General features: G+C 35.1%; 1 protein-coding gene across 1 annotated transcript in view; it reads right to left on the bottom strand.

Annotated features, from left to right (window-relative positions):
* Positions 1 to 262: 262 nt before the first annotated feature.
* The window catches only part of LOC104455257 (disease resistance protein RUN1-like), a 39,940-nt gene continuing 15,338 nt past the window's right edge, over positions 263 to 24,864 (bottom strand). Inside the window, exons 2-4 of the mRNA XM_039317635.1 lie at positions 3,527 to 3,935; positions 1,001 to 2,010; positions 263 to 514 (exon numbers count right to left, since the gene is read on the bottom strand). Of these exons, the coding sequence (XP_039173569.1) occupies positions 263 to 514; positions 1,001 to 2,010; positions 3,527 to 3,935 (1,671 nt within the window). The remainder of the gene's footprint in view (positions 515 to 1,000; positions 2,011 to 3,526; positions 3,936 to 24,864) is intronic.

Consider the following 24,864-nt stretch of genomic DNA (forward strand, 5'->3'; position numbering starts at 1 on the left):
TGGTGTCTTTTGCAAAAGAAAGTGAGAGAGAGAGAGGGCGACAGAGGGAGAGAGTAAACGCGTAAAGCTTTTGACCAGAAATCTAATTTGGTCTAATGGGCAAAAGTCAAAGTAAACTGAAGTCTATTGAACCCACGTGGATAGAATTATGGGGGTGAGGGGAAGTCTTATCTACACGAAGGTCAACCCCTTTTGTTTCTAGGTCTTTATTTTCTTAGGAGTTTATGTACATGCCACCCCTAGCATCCGTTGATCTTGATCTTCAAGCTCCACGAGACCAGAACTTGGAAATTCTCTTCACCAGCACCTCCCAAAACGCAAGCATAATACCACCGTTCCGTGCGAAATGTGCCTGCAACTTTTCTGATAGATGTCCGGCCGGTCCACAGTCAAGGACGTGATCGGCCATCATAAATAGCCTAAGCTTCTTCATCTTTTTGAATGAGTTTGCATGCAAGATCAAGTCTTGTACATCTATCTTGTCTAATTTAATGCCTTCAATAGCCTTTGTTCCCTGTTAGAGCACAACAGAGATATTTATACATGTTGCAAGCACTTGAAAATAAACAGTTATCTAGCTTGTTCAGGAAAAAAAAAAAACAACTCTAACTCTAAGGATAATGTTTGAATTTGTTTTAAAACCATGCTGGTCTAAAAACCATTATAACACAGGCAGTTCCTAAATGAAGATATATACATCTTATGATGAAAGGGCAAATATGAGGGTTTATAATAGGTCATGTAACCGTCAATTTGACCATGAACACTGTCCGTTTAAAGATAAGAGTAACAGAGTATGAAATAAGTGTCTGAAACCCTAATGTAATGCTTAAATCCTAAGTAGCAATAATAAAAATTGTCTTTGTGTCTCTCCTAATTATGCAATCTAAAGTTTTTTAAACCACGTGTAGATGCAGAGTTCACGAAAAAAGAAGAAGAAGAAGAAGATGTATATATATGTGTTCAAATTAGCTTTTCTTTAGTGCATGCTTAAACTTACCGAGTTTTGCCTAACCACTTGTAGAGCATCCTCATGATGCCATATTCTACTTCGCTTACTAGGGTTATTAGGGCACTCTTGAATCACGATCCGTCTACCCATTTCTTGAATCAAATCATGCATCCATATTTTGTTATTTTCATCAATGTATACAAGTGACTTTTGAGCCAGAATCTCAATCCCACTATTCGCAAGGACCCCGCATTGGTTTAGGGATTTGATGATCTCTTCTTTGTCATATCCATTGAGAAAACACGCAATGTCAAGAAAAATCATCCTCTCGTTGGCCTCTAAGCCATTGATAACAATCCTCGGTATTTCATGAACCTTTCCCTGAGGGATTTCTTTCAATTGATCAAAAGCTCTTTGCCATTCCTTGATGCTTTTGCCATTCAAGAAAGAACCCATCAAGGTGAGTACCAAAGGAAGCCCTTTAGAAAAACTAGTGAAACAATTTGAGAGCATTTTATAATCACTTTTGGGATATTTTTCGCAGAATGCATTCCAACTGAAAAGCTCGAGAGCTTGATCATCATTCAATGATCTTACCTTAAAGATTTCCCCCCTTAAACCGCTTAAGGTTTCTTCCTGTTGGGGGATCAAAATAACTCTACTTCCCAAGCCTAAGTTTATTGCCTTGATGAGGCAGCACAATGGATCCAACAATCCTTCAACATCATCAAACACCAACAAAACCCTCTTGTTGTGAAGCTTACTCCTCATGAAATTTGTTACTACATGAATATCATTGCTGAACTCTGAAACTCCATCGCTGAGAATGTTAGCAAAAAGGGTCTCCTGCAATTTGATGAGTCCATCTTCGCTCATTATATCCTTCACATTCGCAAGAAAGTAACTCCTATCAAATTGATCTGCAATTTGTTGGTACAGAGCTCTCACTATTGTAGTCCTACCTATCCCCCTTGTGCCGGAAATTCCCAGGATTTGGACCTCCTCAACCTCTAATCGGAGTAAGGAGGACAACGCTTGTACCTGAGAATCTAACGCAACTGAATGGAAAGCAAATAGGCTCGTGTATGAGCAACTTAGTCTTCTCGAGATTTTCTCCACGACATATTGGATGAATTCCGCTTCAAGTCTGTAAATTCCAACAAATAAAAGGTGTGACTCCGTTATTCGTCCTCGTAAAAGATGAAAAAGGATTAAAAAAAAAGCTATATTCTAGAACTTAGAAATCATCTATCTAATCTAATTTACTATCTGATATAATAGAAATTAGTGGCACGTGAGAGTTTGACATGTGCTCTCATAATAGTGGCACATCTCCCTCTCATGTTTCCGCTACTCTTCAGTTGATTGGAAATGATACATTTCTGAAACAAACAAGAGAAAAGCTTTTGGCTAATCCATTAAGCAAGAAATTAGAAGAAGAGGGATAGTTATAAGTATATGAAAAAATTCCCTAAGCTCGCCGAAAAAGGAAATCATATTGAAAGTTGAGAGAGAGAGAGAGAGAGAGCTTTAACAGCGGGCAATCATAGATAGAAGAAAAACAAACTAGAGGCTCAACTTTCTTTTAAACCCTAGCAAGGTACCATATTCCAAACAATACAAAGACTGACAACTTCTTTTTTTGTTTTTTTTTTTGCTTTTGACAGATAGGTCATTCCATAGTGGAGAGTTTTGGTGGTGAAGGGAAGGGCTGCATTAAAGTTAGGGTTTACCCTGTATTGGCTGTGGAGGATGTCTGGACTTGCCAACTTTCGTTGTCTTTAACAAAAAGAAGATTGGACTGTGGAGGATGTCTGAACTCCTGAGAACCTCCTATAGAAAAAGAAGCTCACGTGCTTCGGAATTCACTCACTTGTATGATTTCAACAATGGGACTCGGAGTAAGTGAGGGAAATGATGCATGAAGGAGATTGGCAACGGCAATAATCATTGTTCTCTAGAGATTTCTTCATGCTTGAGGGATGAAGTGAGGAGAATAAACTCATTTGCTTGTTTGTTTAGTTATGAAATATAAAATATGGGATGAGGGTTACAACTGGAAGAAACGGGATAACCATCAATTCTTTTTTATCTTCCTTGAACTCTCAACAGAAGGTTATCTATCGTTTTATTTAGCTGAACACATCTAAAATTTGCTATATATGGAGGAAATCGGCATATGCTGAAACATATGCTTCTGGGGTAAAACCTAATAAATGCAAGAAAAAAGGTTGTTTATAGAAAATGACAGATGGTGTCAAAGAGTGTAACTTCAACAATCAAAGTTTTTCCAAAATGTCGTTTTTCTTTGTTTTCCTGCAAGCTGTAAATATCGAAAATGTATCTGAAAATATGCTGCAGCATCAATGTTAAATGTCTTTGACGAGCCAAACAATAGAATGGGATTGTTGTTTTAGGAAAGTCCGATTCCTAGTAAAAGGATTCCAAACATTCCAATTTTTCCCACCACCCATAGACGAAAAGATTGGGCCTTAAGCTTTACCAAAAAAAAAAAGATTGGGCCTTAAGAGCAAGTTCTGTTGTTTAATGGATAAAATAAGAAAGTTCCCTTACCTGTTTCAAGAGACCAACCAGTGAGGTTGCCGGCTTTTCGGAGAGCGTCTCTCCACCTCCGGACCTTGTCGGCATTCTCCTGCCCAAAACCCTTCTCGCTTTGGCCAATCCACGTGAAAGATCCGGACTGCTCACGCATTTCTCTGGGGTCGACGTCCATGAAAATGAGGAACACCAGCTGGCCTTTCTTTTCCTTGCAATCAAGGATCTTATCCAGTTCGTCCAGGCACCACGGCGAGGAGGCAAAGGTCTGAGAGATGACCACAATGGCGCTCCTCGACTGCTCTATTACTTCGTTGATTGCTGGTGCAATCTCTAGTCCTCTTTCCAGACTTTGGTCAAGGAACGACCTTATCTTGTTTTGCTCGAGAGCATTGTGGAGATGGTTCACGAAGTTGCGCGTGTCAACCTGTCTATAACAGATGAATGCATCATGAATCCACCGAGGGATGGAGGAGGGGGGAAAGAAGAGTTGTGGCGTGGTTGTTAGGCTATGTTTGAGAGAAGAGAAGTGGAGGGGAAAGAAAGAGGGCAAAGAGATGGGAGGAAATTGCAGTTGGAATTGCGATGCTCTCTTGTTTCTGAGGCTTGGATACAATGGAGGAGAAGAAAAACGGAAGAAAAGCTTTCTGTTGAGTTGGATCATCATCTTACTAGAGTTTGCCATTGAAACACCCCAAAAGCAAAGTAAAGAAAGAACTGCACCGTGTTCATCCCCAATGCAAGCTCGCTTTACGTATTTATAATGGAAATTTAATACCTGAGCCCTCTCTCTCTCTCTCTCTCTCTCTCTCTCTCTCTCGGCTCACTATGATATGAATTTTTCCGCAGTGCGTTGATTGAACTGTGGAGAACTATGAGGCTACTCCGCCGCCTTTTATATAGGATTCGATCCCACGGTGGGATATTAGAGATCCGCTTTGACAGCTTTTCGCCTTTTGCTTCTTTCTATGAAGGATTTCTTGGATCCAGCGGAGCTTTATTTCCCGCGCAAATAAAGAAATTGGGTCATGTGAGAGAGGAATTCCCATTTGGCCTCTACTTATGGAAGCTCCTTTACCGTCTGCTTTAGCACTAAACGAGATTATCAATGTAATTAGAAAGATAAAAAGAACGGAAACGTGCATACCATCTACAAGAATTAACTGATTATTGGACGTAATGATTAGAAGATTGGTAATACATTTTCATGTGTAGAATTCAAATGTGAGTACAAAATCTTTTACTTATATTTGACACGGTCAAGAATAATCTATTCTAATTTTTTTTTTTATCATTCTTGATTTTATCAATATCAATATTCCTAGACTCGTCAATCCATGTTAGAAGTTACCATTCCCCGTATCACCAAATTTTGATGAATCGTTTAGATTCACTGCATGTTCATTTTATTTTTCAATATGTTCACTTTAGTCGAATATAATAATAATTTTTTTTTTTATGAATATCAATGCGATTGATATGTGGCTAGTTCTTCTAAGTTGATGTCCTTGTTATGTGGCCATTGCATCAGTATTTTACTAAAGAAGTATGTCAAATAATGGTCAAAATGATAGTGTGTAGCACTTAGACCTTGATTACGTATATCACTAATACAAGGCTCTAAAGATGGCTCTCGCGCGACTCGCATTATCAATAGTTTGAGGTGCTGGAGGTAGCTCCCAAGAGACTTACATCATGAGACTCGCATTGCCATGTAGTACTTAATCCTTAACTATAAGGCCCTAGAGGTGGATCTAAAGAGGCTCGCATCCCTGTGTAACACTTAGCCTTAGTATGATGTGCATACTTGCAACTCTTCATTGGGTTCCTAGCGGTCATGAACATTAATCCATCAACTCCAATAATTCACAAACCAATCCATATTATATATCACAAATTGGTTTCACAAATCAAAATAAATAACCTTTTCACAACATAGCTCATTCGCCAAAAATACTTTTCGTAAAGTATTTCTCAAATCATTTCCAAACTCATTTCATAAACGAGTTCATTATATATATATCCTTTCACAATACATTTTCTAAAACCATTCTCAAACCATTGCATCAGTAATATACTAAAGAAGTACGTCAAATACTGGTCAAAATCACAGTGCGTCACTTATGTAAGGAAAAAAGCACTTGGTAATTAAAAAATTGAAATTCAATTGCTTGAACGTGAAATCTGTCAAAACTCAATTGTCATTAGTCAAATTTACCAATTCAAAGGAATGTGAGCATGTATATCACCTATGTATTCCTTTCCTCTCTTTTTTTTTTTTTTTTTTTCAAATTATTAAGTACTATGTATTATTTTGGAGCAATACTGACCTGTCAATAAAGTTGGTTAATTTCCCATGAAGTTTTCTATTCTCGAATAATATCACCATTATAAGCAGAGTAATTTGTGGTCCCAGTTGCACGGTCACTAATTGGAAGTGAGGGTGCCGTTATCCTAGCGGGGTTGTTTAAAAATATATATGAAGGTATTTTCTTTATCTATTGTTTCTAGGTTATACTCATGTATTTAAGTAGACGTTAAAAAAGACAAAAGATGTGTTTCGAAACATAAAGTATGAGCTTGTCCTTATCCATTTTATTGAAATATTTGATAAATGCATTTCTGTATTCACTCTATTATTTTTTAATCCACCGAATCAAATCATTTGAACAAAACTTAAAAATTTCACGAGTGTTGTTTTTACTTTGTTCCACTTTCGGCTAGTTTTTATGGAGCGACTTTCTTTATTAGATTAAAATTTTTAATTTATTTTTTTCTTTTCTTGGATAAAGAGATTTCACTGTATCAATAATTAATCAATTTAGTTAATTATATCATCGATGGATATATTTAGTGGTAAGAAATTTTATTTAAAATTAATCATATCTGTTAAGAGTATATTATAATATAATTTATTTAATTTATGCATTATTATGTATAGTTTGAACTCAATAAGAGATAATATATGGATGTATACTTTCTTTTTATCATTTTGCACAATTTAAACTCAATAATAGATAGAAGTTTGGAAATGACAAAGTAAAAGACGATTGATTGAATATGGGCCTAGTGGCAAAATTGCATCACAGGTCTTGTCACATGACAGTCTTGTCATATTGTAATGATAGAGATAAAGTGAAATGCCATGTGGCCAATATAAAAAGAATATCATTTTATGAGAGTTACAAAAGGTTGAAGAACAATTATGTTCATTTCAAAAGTGTATATATTTTTAGTTTTGCAAGGATTTCGTTCCCATCTTAATGTCCCCATAAAATACTAAAATCAACTTTCATCAACATTATTTGGAGTTTTTTTTCCCCTTTTCCTTGGCATAAAATAAGGGTAGTATATTTTCTTTATGTTGACATAATGCAGTTATTTTCCTTCATAGCACCGAAATAGTTTCGGGTACATGAAATTTGCTTATAGTGCATTTTACAATATATACTTTAAATTGTTTGCCCATTACACGGTCGGACGACTAATTGCAAATAAAATGATATTCACACTTAAATTCAGCATATATATCCCTTATACTTCTTTAACATGCTTTCTCAGATGAATTTTGTTCCCTTTTCATGGTTCGACTAATGTGAGTCTATGGCGTTGATCAAGAGTAAGCCGCATGATCCTCATTACCACTAAGAACTTCGTTCATCTTCTTGTTTCAGTGCACTGCACATCTATATTAAGAGGTCGTTCATCTTAAAATACTCTTTTTTATTCCCTTATAGGATATTATGACTATTCTGACAAGTGATAGAGCGATCAGAGAAGTGTAATGTTTGAAATCTGTCGGTCCTGTGGACATTCTTTTCAAAAACACGTGGATTTGAATAACTCATTATGCTAAAGTCGATCGTCAAGATTATTTACTGAATAGCTGACATAATAAATAAACACGGTATTTCTAATACAAAAATATTTCTTTGACGGATGACCCCATAAACGTCAGATATAGGCATACAGTATTTAATTGGGAGTTTGATGTTTATAGATTAGGACTAGGACTAGAGCTAAAATATATATATATACAGACACACATTTCGAGTTGAAAAAAAAAATATATATGGCTGAAAATTCACAAATATGCCATTGCGATTTTGCAATAATTCTCGACAGATTTATATATTATTTATAGATTAATGTGTATTTTGCGTCATTTGCTAAGAGTTATTTTGAGACATTTAGGAGAAGTGCTTTGGCGCGGAGATCGTGGGGCTATAAATTTTGGTATTAGCTTGGGCCAAGTTATGCATATATTATCTGTGTATATAAAGATTTTATTTTGAAATATCAAAAAACTAAATTTTTAAGTTGATGGAACAAATCACTGCATCTAAGTTATAAAAAGAAAAATTAAAGGTTTAAAAAGCTAGATTTCACGGTTGTGCACATTCTCCATCTAAAAGTTTTAATACTAAAAATAGTGTAGCGTTAAAATTATAATAATTTTTCAAATTGATGAGAACAAAGACTTGGATCTAAGTTACATTAGATGATGATCCGTATCACTAAGGATAAGTTTGATATTTTTTTTCCTGGAAATAAGGTTGGAACTTTAAGTTGATGGAGCAACTTCTTGAACTTTCAGTAAATAATATTAATATATTAATGACAAATCACATAGCACGGTAGTCCATATCTGACAAATGAACGATGTAAATATGACTTTAATAAGATAATAACACTTATTTTACGTACAAACGAACATTGCCAAATTAAAAGCAAGTTAACCATCAACACAAACCATTTATTGAAGAAAACAGTTACTTCAAACAGGCGCTATTACATGATAGTGCAGATTATATAGATATATGATGTTAAAGGATCGTTAAAAGAAATCTGACAAACAAATGACATTGATGATCAGTTGTTAAGTTCAACACTACAATATTATAGCTCATCTCTGGGAATTTAATGAATATTATAAAATCAGTAAAATAAGTATGGTCAAATAAATAAAAGAACCGCCATTATATAACTTTTACAGTATATCTTTAATGGGTATTAAATGAATAATTATGACTAAGAATATAATCAATGATGACCCTTACGATTAAATGCATAATCATAGATAACTTCTAGCATTTTGCAATTTAGATATTTTGGAAGAATTGGTTAATATATTGATACATGATATAACAATATGTTTGTTGATCATTGAAAAACTACACGATATGATAGCACGTATTTGATGATTATATAATATTAGTGGATCATTAAAAAAAAAAAAAAAACTTACATGGTGGTATTTGCAAATAATATAAATATAAGAAAATTAATTAAAATAAATTTAACCAAAAAAATCAAAACCTTATGTTTCTTGAATAATAGTAGATTTTAATGTATTATAATTCCCTTGTTTCATAAATAAATATGACCGAATGCACAATTATTTGATGACCCCTGTGATTAAATGCATAACTAAAGATAACTCTAACAATAATATTCCAATATCATATCTGAATATTAACCGTCAAAATTCATGTAAAATGTAAAAATAAATCCTATTACTTTATAATTCATGGTGATAATTAATATCTCTTTATAGTTAGTGAGAATAGCTTTGAATAGAGGATTATACTAAATTTATGAAATCAGATTTTGAAGAAGTTTCAATATTACAATGGAATTTAGTTAGTCTTGAAGAAATTCTCAAAATAAACTCCACAAATAAATGATACTAAACTATCAATAAAAAAGTTATTCCGCATTTAAAGTATATTAATGACAGATATTTCACAAATAAATGGACATTATACAATGATAAGAATGAAAATTAGTAAAATAACATAAAAGTCACCTATGCTTTAAAAAAAAATTATACAAAAAAAGTTATGTGCCTAAGGGTTGGACAATGATGAGGTAATTAATATTAGCTGTGCAAAGAAAATTATGTCACTACTCTATCTATGGCGCAACCTTAATTAACACCCTTTTTCATTCTATTGTCACACATGTGCTCGTCCGGTTTATTTTCAATAAAGTTGTTAATATTGAAGTATATTGGTAGCATATGGACTTCTTTCTATTTTCTACCAAATGTTAAGCCAGAAAGCTTTTAATTTCCAAACCGAATCATCATCCCCTGCAAATATTGTGCAATTTGCATTTGTTTCTTTAGACTGAAATAGTTTTCAGTTCATAAAGTAATGACTATCTTAAATGGGGCAACGTTTTGTCGTGAGAAAGAACCATCTGTGGAAACAGCCCACCATGTTGCGCTCTTCAATTTTCAATATTTTCAATAGGTGTAACTTATTCATTTAGGAGATCTAATCGTACGCACTATAGGTGGAAACGTCTCGTCGGTACTTGTCAACTTTAAATTGAGTTCCAATTCAAACCTTAACTTTTTTTTTTTTGGTCTCAACTTTTAGTCTGTACCAAAATCTGATCTTGTCAAGTTTTTGTCTAGTGATGCCGTTGGATTTCTGGTATGCCATTTTACATTTGAATGGAAATCACTACCTACTTACAATCTGCTACCTTGTCACTATTATTCACACTTGATTGAGCTCATTACTTCCTCTATCCCCATCGTTCTTTGAGTCACAATACCTGTCTCTCTCTCCTCATTTCTCAATTTTTCTAGCTCTCAACCCGAAGTTAGTAACGACTGAAATTTGATCTAGCAAGCTTGATTAGACCTTGGAGGTGTCAGTCATGGCTGATAAGGAGGGAGATCAAGAGACGAAGCGAAAGGGAAGATGGAGATGCAGGGGCCTACCTAGGAGCATCAGTGGCGTTGATCGAGGGTTGCGGTGGCTGTAATGGGGGATCAGCGGCGGCACTAGTCAAGGATGGAGGTGGTTGAGGGTGCAGTCAAGAGTGAACCGGAGAGAGAGACAATGTGCGACCATTGGTTTGGGGGAAGAGGGATGGTTGGATGTTTTGATCCTTATAATTTGGAGTTTTTGCGAGAAGACGCAAATAACATATTTACAAAATTGAGGATTGCGATTTAATAAAGAGGAGTTTTAAAATTTTCTTGGAAAAGTAAATAACACCATCATTCATTGTCATTGCGGTAAAAAAAGTCTAATGTAGATGAATAAATTGAAGTGACCAGTCCATCCAATTAGTGTAATCATTGTTCACGTCATTTACAAAATAAAATTGAGTTAATATCATGAAAAACCTTAAATTTTTACCTATACGATAAATATACCTAAACAATTTTTTTCACTATAAGAAATTCCAAAGGGGTACAAGTGTCATAAATTTAACATCTTTTAATTTTTATTAAATTTTACCGTTAAATTATTAAAATAGATGACATGTGGCAATTGATTGGTGTATCAATTTAAACTTTCATTCTCCATGTATCATAGGTGTATTGATTTGTGGTTTTTATGATATTAATAAAATTTAACGGAACCACCGTCTGTGGTGGCCTAGTTGGATAAGACTCCCATGATCCTTTGCGAGGAGGAGAAGAGTTCGGAATTGTTGACTGCACGGGATCTTAAGTGTGACGTCGGGGTGGTGGGTCCTCGCTAGCGTCACCCCGGGTTTACCTCGTCGGCTGTCATTGATACGGGGTTCGGAGTCATCAAAAAAAAAAAAAAAAAAATTTAACGGAAATTCACGTGAAGTAAATTTATCACAATATATTAATTTATGGATTTTTCATAACAAAAATTAATTTAAAGTAAATTCTCTGCATTTATATCAATTTAAAACTTTTCATAATATTAACTCAATAAAATTTGCATGGTCTAAATGGTTTTGCCTCGTCACCTAGATCGTGCAATCATTACTCCTCCCCTTTAAATTTAGCGGTGCATGTTTATTTGGATATTATCGTTGACCTGTATATCTTTTCGCCAATCAAATTAAATAGCCACGAAAGCTCAGTGCTTTGTGAGTCGTGACGACTTCGTTTGGGCCAGCTACATAACAGGAAGGAGTTGACTTTCCTTCTCTTTTTTTTTTTTTGTGGGGGGGGCGGGAGGGGAGTTCAGAAAAAGGGAGTTGACTTGGAGTGTGCTCATGCTGTCGACACTTGCGTTTCACTCCTCATTTGACTCCGGGCCTGCAAATCGATAAAGTTCGCCAGACAAACAGAATCTTACAAAGATTTATGTTACTACTAGTGATGTACGGTCTAATCCCCCGGTAGTTTCGGCTAATTTTAAGATTTCAGATGAAGTGGATGATGATGATAATCAAACGCTCAGTTTGAGTCATCGCCTTGCTAGGGTGAAAAGAAAAGAATATATTTAGTATTTTTATTCTCATGTCGTGCCCATTTGTCATCCTTTAGTTTGTATTCGAATTTGGGTTAGAACATTAAATAAAGAATCTATTTATTTCACAAAAAAACCCCTTCTGAAATTTTAATTTATTAAAAAAATGACTATTTGTATCACTTACAAAAATATATAAAAAAAAGATATTTTCATTGTCAATGAAAATATTTAGACTTAAATTATTGTTGATAATAACTATTTTTCTTTTGCTAATTATCTGAACAATATAACCAACCGTTTTAAAATATATAAATTTTTTATATTATTTATTTTTCATGCAATAATATAAATTCTTAATATGACATTCGCTTTCCATGCACACGGAATACAAGCACTTTAAGGTTATAAGAAAACTGATATGTCATAAAATAATGCACAAAATATCGAGTCTTGCAATTAAATCAAGGTGGGTTCTCTGAAAAAATAAACGAAATTCGGCGCAAGTGCCGATAGTCACTGTACGGGGAGAGTCAACAATAATTAGTTCACTTAAAGAAATGAAGACTTGATATTGGCCATGCAAACGAGTGCTTTCCCTACTTAAATTATACTCAAATTTATAATATTTATAAATAGGACAACTCGATTGGACGTATAACTAGCGACACAAAGTTCGAGTGTGGACCGGTCCCTCTTTGTGCGACTCCTCAAATGACGATCGCATGTGCGGCTGAATTTCTTGAGTCGCACGCTGGGGCATCATGATTGAAGTGGCTGAATATATAAAAGTAAATAGGGCACGTCCACTCACTACATCGGGCGCCTTTTAAGTCCATTCTCGCACGGTTAACCATGGATATAATAGATTTGCACTTTTCTTGAACAACGAACAAAGACTTCCCAAAGACTTACTAAAGACAAAAAGCATATCTCTCTCTCTCTCTCTCTCTCTCTCTTTTTAAGTCCAATCTCGCACGGTTAACCATGGATATAATAGATTTGCACTTTTCTTGAACGACGAACAAAGACTTCCCAAATTGATCAAAAAAAAAAAAAAAAACAAAAAACAAAGACTTCCCAAAGACTTACTAAAGACAAAAAGCATCTCTCTCTCTCTCTCTCTCTCTCTCTCTCTTTTCTCTCTCTCTCTGAACGTGAATATTCCTGCAAGATAATTTCTAATTCAAATAAAAAGGTGAGATACTGGAATTTCTTTCCTAATAGATTTGATTTAATGGACTTACATCCTTTCATTGTGTCAAATTCTGTGCACGAGATCAAATTCAAGACATAATTAAATGTATACATAAACAATCTATATCTAACCATTACTTCTTGTTTGTTGATATTTAGAGTTAGATAAGAGAATGACAACATAGTATTTATGATGACCTAATCCTAATTAGAGTTGTGTGATATGTAATTATAAGAGTGATTAATTATAGATAATAACTTAATTATTAAAAAATCCCATTATATATTAATACGACAAAGAAAAGGATACCGATATGGTCACAACTCCATCTCAAGACATTACGAATGATTTATACCAGTTTCAGGTACAAAACAAGCAATAAAGTCTAAGTAAGTGTCCTCAAATTTTCTCTTCTTGGCCAGTACAAGTATTATTTTCTATAACAGAGTGTACCTTCAACTATTTTTATTTAAATTTTAATCCTAATCCCATTTCCTCTTCGCTAAGTTGTAGGGTTACGATTTTCCCGATAAACTATATTTTAAAGTTTAATGAATGACCATTTATACAACGTTCAGTAAAAATTTGGCCTTCTTTGAAGTTGATGTTAAGTGCTAGAGCTATCTGTTTCGCTCAAGTGGGCTCTCTCAATAACCCTATTTTACCATCTTGTGATTCTTTCAGTGACCCTATTCTGTGAGTAAATTGCCCGTTGTGGTTAACGTTATGTTTTTTTTTTTTTTTTTGATTCTGCAGTTCTAGAACTCTTCCTTTTGAAATTGGGATCTTCGGTTCTATAAGTTTATTCCAGTTCCATGAGGCATGCCAAATCTCTTGTTTCCTTTGTGAAAACGTGAGTGCTTAATGCTGATAAAATAATTTTTTGTGATTTGTTTTATTGGATGATTGTGTGAGGCTAGATTATATGAGCTTGGATGTAACTCTAAAATTGGGAAATGCTCGAATATGTGAGCAACTTTATCAATTGATTTGCGGTTGGCTCTTTCCATGAAGCTTAGCATCACGTAAATTTCTTGTGTCATTTATTCTTTGCCAATTTCTCTTTTAATTACGTTTGCTGACGTTTAACTTAATTGCACCATCAATCCTCTTCTGCATCGCGCCAATTTTCACAACACATGTGGTGCAGTTGATCACTGACACTTGGATTCTTATTAGTGGTCATGAAACTAGCACGCTCCATTTGGAGCCCGAGTCTTCCCGAGTGCAGCAATCATTAGTCCCATCGTTTACAAATTGCATGATTTGGATGCCGTGGAGACTCACTTAGATCATGCAATCATCGGTCCAATTTTTTGGATCGTCGATACTCGTGAGACTCTTGTACTCTATCAATTCTTTTAATATAGAGTCACATTTGCTATAAACCACTTCAGCTGCATTTGGTTGAGCTTTTTGGAAGAGTCTTTGAAAAATTATAAAGAACTTTGCTTTAATAGGGTTTTTTAAAATTTAAATAGTATTGCCAAAGTGTGGTTTTAAAGCGCATTGCAAAACAACTTTGATTTAACTAGTGTTAGGAAAATGCACAATATACAAAGGACTCTTGCTTTTTTAAAAAAATAAAAATAAAAATAAAAATAAAAATAAAAGAACTCAAACCAACAAGCCAGATCTAGCATCGGCGGTCCTTACCCTACCACCTAGGGTAAGGGTTACCAGTGCTAGATATAGCCAAATTTGGCTCATGGGCTGCCTGAGCCCTTTATTGGCAATCTTTTGTAAGGTAAGGACCTTTCTAGAATTACAAAAGTTTGGTGAGGTCAAAGTTGTAAGAAAAATGTATTAACATTTTGGAAATGTTAAAACTCAAAATTAGTCCGACCCTATCTTGGGCTAAGAGATTTTTGGGAACTTTGGAAGCATAATACATTCCCTAAAACTTTCCAAAAAAAATTGCGAAATGGCTTGACTTTTTCGTAAGGTCCTTTAAAGGCCTAAAGGTATTTATTAAAGTGATTGCCAAAACCAACCCTCGTAACTCTTTCTTTACTTTAAGCAATGATCATGTATTATAACAATACCACAAATAAAATTACATTGTCATCATCTCGTAGAAAGACCTATTTGGAGAAATCCAGGAGCTAGCAATACCGAAAGAGAAGTAGATTCGAGAATGCACAAGCTATTGACAACTTCCTTAAAATACACTTGAGAATTGTGTCAGAAAAGTCCTACATTGGATAATTGATGTGGTGTGAAGCAGTTAATATATTTTAGTTGACTCACAACTCATTCATTAACTTAATCTTTTGAGTGAAAGTGGATCCAATTGGATATGTTCATGGGCTTAGACTTGAGCTCTCTCTTGGCGATCCTTTATGTAAAGGTATCGGGCTTTTGCTACGTCCTCCCAACAATTGGTACTAGAGTTGATTAATGCTTCACTTGTAATATGTGCTAGCATTTGATAAATATCTCAAGGAAGGAATCTCAAGACTAACGCGATTTTCGAATGGTGGCCATTATGATGTAGAAATGCGGTCTCGATGGCAAACTTCATCTTTCGGTTGGGAAAAAGTGACCAAGGAGGAAGTGGCCATTGATGGAGATTCAAGTTGAGATATGTTAGTGTATAAAGATTTTTGAATTAAAAAGGAGTAGACTTAACACTAAGCTCGCACGTAAGGGGATGATTGTTGAGATACAAATATCATTTATGATAGAAAAGTCTCACATAGGATAATTGGTATGGTGTGAAACAATTTATATTTTTTAGTTCACTTATAACCCATTGGACTAAGCTTTTGAGTAGCACAAATAAAGGCAGAATTTTGATGAAAAATAATTTGATGAAAAATAATAGGTTGTGGGGATATGGATAGTTCACATTTGGATTGTAACATCTAGAAAATTCCTATATTAATATGTAGGAATTTGGTTGCGATTGATGTCACGTGCTAGGAATTTTATGTCATTGACTAAGATAACTGTTACGCTTGCGCAATGGGTTAGAAATTTACTAAGTTAATTATTTGCTTATGTTTAGAAAGTTTTACCAAAAGTTATTATGAGTTCAAAAGTTAATTATTAACTTATGTTTTGAAAGTTTTGCTAAAAGTTTTGACAAGTTCAAAATATTTTTCGGATTTATCAACATTTACCACAGACACTGGATTTTGTATATGTACCGATTTCCCTAATTCCTTAGTATTTCAACCAAAGGCTACTTTAAAAAGTTGTCCTTTTGGCTCTTCTTCCATCGACAGGTCTCACTTTGGACCTTACATTCTAGTTTTCTTCCATTGGCAAGTGAGACATTGAACTTGGCTTTGTTGATGTCATGCCTACTTCATATATAATAACTTCTATTTCATTAAGACAAGGGGTGACTCACCTCTTTACTTGGTCAAATGAGATGAATACCTCCTAGATATCTTTTCTCTTAGCTTATGAGATTGTGCTACATGCCTGAACTATTCATTTAGGGTTACATGAACTCTTTCAATTGGAGCAATAAACCTCTACTCTTAGATCTCATAATTTTAGCCTTGGTTAATTGAGCACTTTATCAATTCACTCTTAAATACTGACCTACCAAAGGGAAAGTGCTCAAATTTCGAGAGAGAGAGAGAGAGAGAGAGAGAGAGAGAGAGAGAGAGAGAGAATTTCCAAGAGAAGGCCCCACTTCACACTTCACCAATCACTCTCCACTCCCCTTTCAACTTTTGCCTTCAATTCTAAGAGTAAAAGAAAAATATCTCACGTGCATTTTTATTAAAGTCTCGAGTTCAGAGAATTTCCAAGAGAATGCCCCACTTCACACTTCACCAATCACTCTCCACTCTCCTTTCAACTTTTGCTTTCAATTATAAGAGTAAAAGAAAAATATCTCACGTGCATTTTTATTGAAGTCTCGAGTTCAGAGAATTTCCAAGAGAATGCCCCACTTCACACTTCACCAATCACTCTCCACTCTCATTTCAACTTTTGCTTTCAATTCTAAGAGTAAAAGAAAAATATTTCACATGCATTTTTATTAAAGTCTCGAGTTAGAGAATTTCCAAGAGAAGGCCCCCACTTCATACTTCATCAATCACTCTCCACTCTCCTTTCAACTTTTGCTTTCAATTCCAAGAGTAAAAGAAAAATATCTGACATGCATTTTTATTAAAGTCTCGAGTTAAGAGAATTTCAAGAGAAGGCCCCACTTTACACTTCACCAATCACTCTCCACTCTCCTTTCAACTTTTGCTTTCAATTCTAAGAGTAAAAGAAAAATATCTCACGTGCATTTTTATTAAAGTCTCAAGTTCGTTTCTGGATTTGAACGAGGCAACTATTAAATTTCCAACTACTCTCAATAAATGAGTTTTATCATTTTCGAAAGTAGGATTATTGATCATCTATTTTGTTCTTTTTCATTTAAGGAAGTTAAAGCTTTGGTCTTTTGTGCAAGTTATTTAAGTGGAAACTCTAGGCGCTAAGTTAGGTTATTCCAAATAGTAATAACTTGGTTACTTGATGGGTGTTTACTTTAGTTTTATGAACATGGGTGAATAAGTTTGGTGATAGCACGTTGGGTTCTTCACTTACATGAATCTTGATGATGACATATTGAGTTTTGCATTGATGATTTTATTTGTTTTAATAAGAAGCATGAGTAAATTCTTTGGTGATTAGTGATGTTTTGGTGAAAAGAGTGTTAAAAAAAAAAATGTTACTGAATATGGTGGTACTAATTTTTGAATATAGTGGGTTATTGAATATAGCGGTACCGATTGTGAATTATGGCAAGCATTGAATATGACAATATCACTTACCGATTATGGCAAGTACTGAATATAGTAGCCACCTATTACCAATTATGGTAGATTACTAAGTACAACAATTATCGAATCGAGAAAGTTACCGATAACAAGAAAAAATCTATACAAAAAAAAAATATTTCTTTTCTTTTGTCCATGCTTTCTATTCTATGGATACCTTAGTCTTTCATTTTATTTTTAGCATCAATATTTTAACAAATTTATATTCGTTATATTTGGAAAAGTGTGCATTGAATGTTGATGTTGAATATGTTCATTTGATGATGATTATGTAAAAGGATGCTATTGCATAAATGTTTATGTGGAATATGTTCAATCGGTCATGGTTAAGTGAATTGTTGTTGTGCATTGAATATTGATGTCAATCATCTTCATGTGCATTAATGTTGCTTGTTAATATTGTGTGTGTGTGTGTGTGTGTGTCTATATATATATATTGTTGGTCCTACTCTATTAGTCTAACTCTCACTTTCAAACTTTTGCCTTACTTCCTTGCAAGGCGTGAGAGTCGAAACCTACACTTGAAACTAAATCATCCCCACCTCAACCCTCCCTGAGAAGGTGGGGATTTGAAATTCCCATCTCCTCCTTCCATGTTGGAAGGGTGGCCACATGAAAGTAACGACATTGCCGTATGTGTCAGAATGCCTCGAGAATAAAGATGCCCCACGTTAAAAAAAAAAAAAGATTATGTATAAGTATAGCGAGATATACTATAGGTATGTTACAGGATGCCTCGAAGTTGAGATGCCTATTGTATCAGGATACCCCAAGAGTGTTCGAGAGGTGAAGTAAATAAGATGATGCAAGCTCATGAATATACATATATGCATGTTGATAAGGCATCAAATGATACTGATGCATTAAGAAATCATGTGAGGCACTTGTGTGAGGCACTTATAAAGAAAGTAAGATGTGTGCTCATGCATTAATTATGTCGTTTCGAATGTTGTGATTGTTATGCCAGGGTAGGTGCGAAGGTGAACTCCTACTTTAGACTTAGAGATTTTTTACATGCTGGGTTTCAACTCATTCCTTTATTTTTCAAACATATAGTAAGGCCCTTCCGCCGCCGTTGCTTTTTAGAGACCCGATACATGTAGAGTATGGGTATGAGGAGGTTGTGTTGCCTAATATGATTTTTACAGTATAGGTTGACATAGGACTTATTGAGTGGATTCCTCATCATATGTAACCTTATACATGATCTTCGATGGTGACTTGCTAGGACCGCTTAGAAGCTTTGATGGCTTCCTTGGTTACATTGTGGAGGAGCCAACATCGGGGGAAGTTATTCGATCCTTAAGTGTAGGATCAATGTTGTACAGGCAAGTTTTTGAAAGTTGGGGGTATAATAGCAGAGATAGGAGTTATCGAACCCTACCCAAGTGTTTTGTATTGTAATGTTGTATTGTGATGTAAGTGTTGCCTATGTACATTATTAAGAATGTGAAATAACGTTATGATTTGTTTAATTCAATTGTTGTGCTTCTGCTTGTGAATAAACTAATAAGAAAGAAAGAAATATGATGTGTGTAGCACTTGACATACTTGGAGTGTCACATTCAAATGCATGATGGTATGGTGTGCACACTAACAAATGTGAGTCATATATCAAAACTCAATAAGAACCTAATTTCTCTAGGGACACTCGATAACTTTGGATGTAATTATATCACTGAAAGTGAAATGTTGAAGATCTCTTGAGGTTCTATGTTTATGATGGAGGGGAAGAAATCTATAACATCTCTTGAGAGAGACCGTGACCGAAGCTTCTACAATTTCATCGGTGAGTCAAACCCTCACTTAAATCAATTATAACATATGCGATTGAGGCACATTATGAGGCATGTTAGGCGAGTGAGAAGGGATCGTTGAAGGGTCAAAAGATAAAGAAACTAGACTTGCGTGAGGACTAAATCTTTGAGAAGCAATGTTAGATAAAATTAGGTATATCTATTCATTTGACCAAGCAACTAGTTGAATACATTCATTCAAATGTCTAGGGCTTATCTTAGGTTCCTTCGAAAGGAGGTGCTTGATATGCTAACATTCATTAATGATTATTCGAGAAAGGTGTGGATATATTTTCTGAAACATAAATCCGATGTGTTTAATTGGTTCAAGAAGTGTAAGGCATTGATTAAGAAGCATTTAGATAAACAAAACAAGTGCATAATAACTGATATTGGCATGGAATTCTGTGGTAGAGTTATTAATGAGTTTTGCAAGAAAAAAGAGATTGTGAAACACTGCATATGGCGGGACACCACGATAGAATGGCATTACAAAATGGAAGAATGGAACCTTATTTGACCGAGCTTGATGCATGCTAGGTGAGTAATTTTAGGCTAAGGGAGAAGCTGTTAATTGCATTAGATTACAAGTATTCGAATGTCTTACGTATGTTCATGCCAATGATGGTAAACTTGAGTTGATGACGAAAAATTGCATATTTCTAGGTTATACACTTAGGATGAAAGGCTATTAACAATGGTAGACTAATCTTAGATTACATGATTATCCAATAAGTAGATAGGTGATCTTCAACGAGATTGCAATGCTTCAACAGATGACTCCTAAGACATAACCGGCAAAATAAAAAAAATCACGGTGTTAGTAGTGATGTGGAGACTTCAAAGATGTTAGAGGTAACGGAGGTTGAGACTGTAGATGAGGCCACAAATCATGAAGTCAAAGCTAGTGAACAACCAGTAGAGCTATGGGTTATGAGTGAAGAGATGGACACTTCATCAAAATCAAACATGGGGGTTGGTCAAAGTACCAAAAAGCCAAAAAATTATTGGAAGCAAATGGGTCTACAAATGAAACAAGGACATTATTGATGTCAAAGCAGCGAGGTATAAGGTGAAACTTGGAGCGAAGGGGCATACACAATGAGAGGGCATTGATTATACTAAAGTGTTTTATTCTATGATAATACAATGAACATTGCATGTTATTTAGTTAATTGATCTCCATAGTTGATTATAGGGAGGAAAACTTTTGAGAAAATACGATTGGGAAAACCTTTTAATCACTTTGAATTACTAGTATTCGAATACCTTGCATATGCTCATGTAGGTGATAGTAAGCTTGAGTTGAGGGAAAATAAGTGCATATTTGTGGGCTATGCATATGAGGTGAAGGGTTATCGGATGTGGTGCACTAATCCTAGATCACCTGACTTTTTAATATGAAGAGATATGATCTTCGACAAGATCGCAATGCTTCAATAGATGAGTCATAAGACACAATCAATAGAGCAAACTTATCATGGTGTTAATAGTGAGGTGGAGTTTCAAGTGGAGATTTCAGATACCTTAGAAGCAATAAAGGTTGAGGCTACATATGAGGTAGTAGTTCCAAAAGTCAATGCTCTTGAATAACTACCAGAGTCGCAACAAACTATAGCCGCAAGCCAATAAAGAAGGCAAATCAAACCACGGTACATTATAGTTATATAAATATGGGTTAATATCGAAAAATTCTAAACTAATACACCTACAAAAAAATTATCTCGAAACTAATTTTTTTATCATTAAAAACCCAAAACTAGTACACTTATGATAAATGTACTTACTGTTAGTTTTCGTTAAATTTTACCATTAAATTATTGAATTGGATAATACATCATAGTTAATGAGTGTACCGGTTTTTAATTTTACCGGTTTTGAATTTTACATTCCATTTGTCGCAAATATACCGATTTATGTTTTCCATGATATTAATACAATTTAACTGAAATGGATGATAGATTTGTTATAAATGCATCAGTTTGAGGTTTTTCATGATATTAATCCCATAAATATTATTTATGCATTGATTGTTAGTGACGAGATGGAGATGGATGAGCTTTCATCGTATTTTGAGGCGATGGCTAGTTATGGGTTATTGTAGTGGCTATGGGTTATATGTGAAGAGATGGAATCACTCTATTGAAATAAGACATGGGAGCTAGTCAAAGCACTAAAGTGCCAAATGATTATTAGAAGCACGTGGGTCTACAAATGAAAGAGGGCATTCCTGTTGTTAAGGCAATAAGGTATAAGGCAAGAATTGTGACAAAGGGATATATACAACAGGAGGGCTTTACCTATAATAAGGTGCTCTCTCCTATAGTAAGACATACTTCCATTCATGCATTACTCGCCTTAGTTGCTATAAGGGATCTTGAGTAGGAGTAGCTAGATGTGAAAATGGTTTTTCTTCATGGTTAGTTGAAGAAGCGGATTCACATGAGACAGCCTAAGGGATTTGCGATTTTGGGTAATGAAGACCATGCTTTTTATTAAAGATTTTTGTATGGGTTGAGACAATCTCCTAAGCAATGGTATAAATGTTTTGATGCTTTCATAGTTAGTTGAAATCATTAGAAAAGTCAAATGGATAGTTGTGTTGTGGCACCCCTCGACGGCCCCCGATCCGTTAGAGTCGCCACAGTTCGCTTACCTTTCACTTTCCCTAATAACATGTCACTCTGATACCATTTCAATTGCAGCGGGTTCATACAACATGGGGGTTTACATTTTTTTTTTTATCGGTCCCTTGCGCAATTCATATAGTAGAAGCACATCTATCAACTCTCTTCCCTATATTCAAAAAACGATGCACACAAACTAAACATTTATAGATGAAAAGCTGAATACTTTTATTTACTTAAACCAGATGGACATCATTCATCGGTACATCAAAATGCCATGGTTTTCTATACTTGGTTATACTTCAAAAGATTATCGTCATCTCCTCCAACAGTCGTATACTTAAAATCCATCGATCAGTGTCGGCGTCCAAAAGTTCCTTCCTTTGCTATCCTCTTCCTCGCGGTCATATCCAACCACTTGATCCATCTACTGGTGACAGTGGCAGTAAATGAATCTTATCTAGTCTGAAATGTTTATCCCCAAAAGGGGTGAGTAAAACCACTCAGTAGTAAAGATCCACCAAACTACTCATTGCGTCAAACAGAACAATCAATGCATCATAAGAAAGCACATATCATTCATGCATTCAAGCATAACTTACCTTGCAGCCATACATATATCACTATGCTATATGTGCATATACCACAATGCACTCATCATCAAGCATTCGTGCATATATCACCATGTCATATGTGCATATACCACCAGGCACTCATCATCAAGCATTCATGCATATCCATGCCATATGTGCATATACCACCATGATTCATATCATCCATGCTATCAAGCATACATCACCATGAGATCCATTCATGCCTTCATGATGACATTTGCAATATCAAATAGCATCAATTTACTTTCATAAGCAGATCATGCATCATGCCATATGCATACAGCCATGCACATGATTCATTTTCAATTCTTATCTTTCACAAGGATCTCATTAGTTTTTCTTTCTAGGGACCAATGTTTGCATCCCACAATTTATCGCTCGCATCCAACTAGGCATCGCGAGGAACCTCCGGGCATGTATTCAAAATAAAACCAGGCATCTCATATCCCAACTAGCATCACGAAGAATCCCCCCGGGCACACACCTCCAGGGCTTCCGGAATTACGTACCGCCATACCACCAGGCATCCCCCTTGGAATTATGTACCATATACCACCGAGCATCTCAAAACTCCCAAGGACATCCGGGCATGTATTGTAATACAACCGGGCATCCGGCACCCCCACATTCCGGGCATCTCATATCTCAACTGGCATCACGAGCCATCCCCCAAGCACAAACCTCCGAGGCTTCGGGCACCCAACCATTCCGGGCATCTTGACACTCCTAGGGCATTATTGGCTCACACCTCCGATGGCCTTCTTATCATTACAATGCATATTCTCATATATCTCTTCTTCTTTTTTCAATTTCACGTTTGATGTAATAATGCCAATGATTGGAATTAGCCTTTTCAAAATCATATAATATACATTGGGAAAAATATTATTTGATGCAATGGTTTTGAGAAACTTCATTGAATTCATGAAAATCCATAAATATTTTGATGTCATATGATATGCATGAATGTCACCACATCATTGCACAAATGATAATCCAAGATATCACAATTTATCTAGTAAATCAATAACCTGTAAATAGAACAGTTTTTCATCTTAAACAAAATGCATGCTGTTTATGAAAAATTCTGGAAAATAGTAAACGATGGAAATTAATTCTGAAAATTTAACACATTGTATATAAGATCTAAGAAAACACATTTCGTGAAGAACGCCATATCAAACAAGGCTTTGCAGAATACGTATAGGTCCATACATCACCGAAAAAGGATTTTAATATCATCCATGCACAGTTTTGAAAACAATTTCGATTAAACCCTTAAATAAACTCAGAAAATTCTGAAATTTGGACGCTGTATTTAAGACCTAGAGGTACAAGTTTCATGAAGAAATCGTAGTCCAATTCGTTTTGGATTAAAAGATAAAATCAATTTACTTTTCCTATTCTCGGTATCGTTTTCCAGATCTACCCGTGTTGAAGAAAAAATCGTTTCCTTGGTCATTACTGGTCCATTTACTCTGAAATTGCAGTATGTTGTTCCTCAGAATATTACCTGTAACTTTTATTAGGAAAACATGATCAAATTTTAACTGTATGATTTTATAAAAATCCCGAAATCATACTAGGTCGAAGCAGCGTTTTTCCCAGATCTAGTTTCTTCAAAAGACAACGATTTCACCGACCTATATTGTTCATTTCCTCTATATTTTTGATATGTTCTACCTCAAGAAGTATACTATAACTTTCGTTAAGAGACCAAAGTGAGATTTTTACAAGAAGGTTACTTTACAGACCATGAAACCACTGAAGGTCGGCACAACGAATTCCAGATTTAGTCTCTCCAAAGAAAAATCATTTCACTGACCATTTCTTGTTCGTTTTGCCTCAAATTTTAGTATGTTGTTATTAAAGGTGTTCTCTCCAACTTTCATCAAGAAATTGAAGAAAGATTCCAACTAAAAAGTCACATGCAGCACACAAACTCATGGATGGTCGGACTGGTCTTTCCAGAAACAGCATGCATGGCCAACGAATTTCTCTCCAAAGCTCTGAAATTTCATCCCATCTACCACAATCAAGACTTGCCATCTACTACACATACACACAGCAATGCAAAAGGTAGGTTTTAGGACTTCACTTGCCTCGAATTTAAGCACAAAACAGCGACAAACA

Source organism: Eucalyptus grandis, chromosome 7 (genome assembly GCF_016545825.1).
Source record: "Eucalyptus grandis isolate ANBG69807.140 chromosome 7, ASM1654582v1, whole genome shotgun sequence".
NCBI classification, from domain to species: Eukaryota; Viridiplantae; Streptophyta; class Magnoliopsida; order Myrtales; family Myrtaceae; genus Eucalyptus; species Eucalyptus grandis.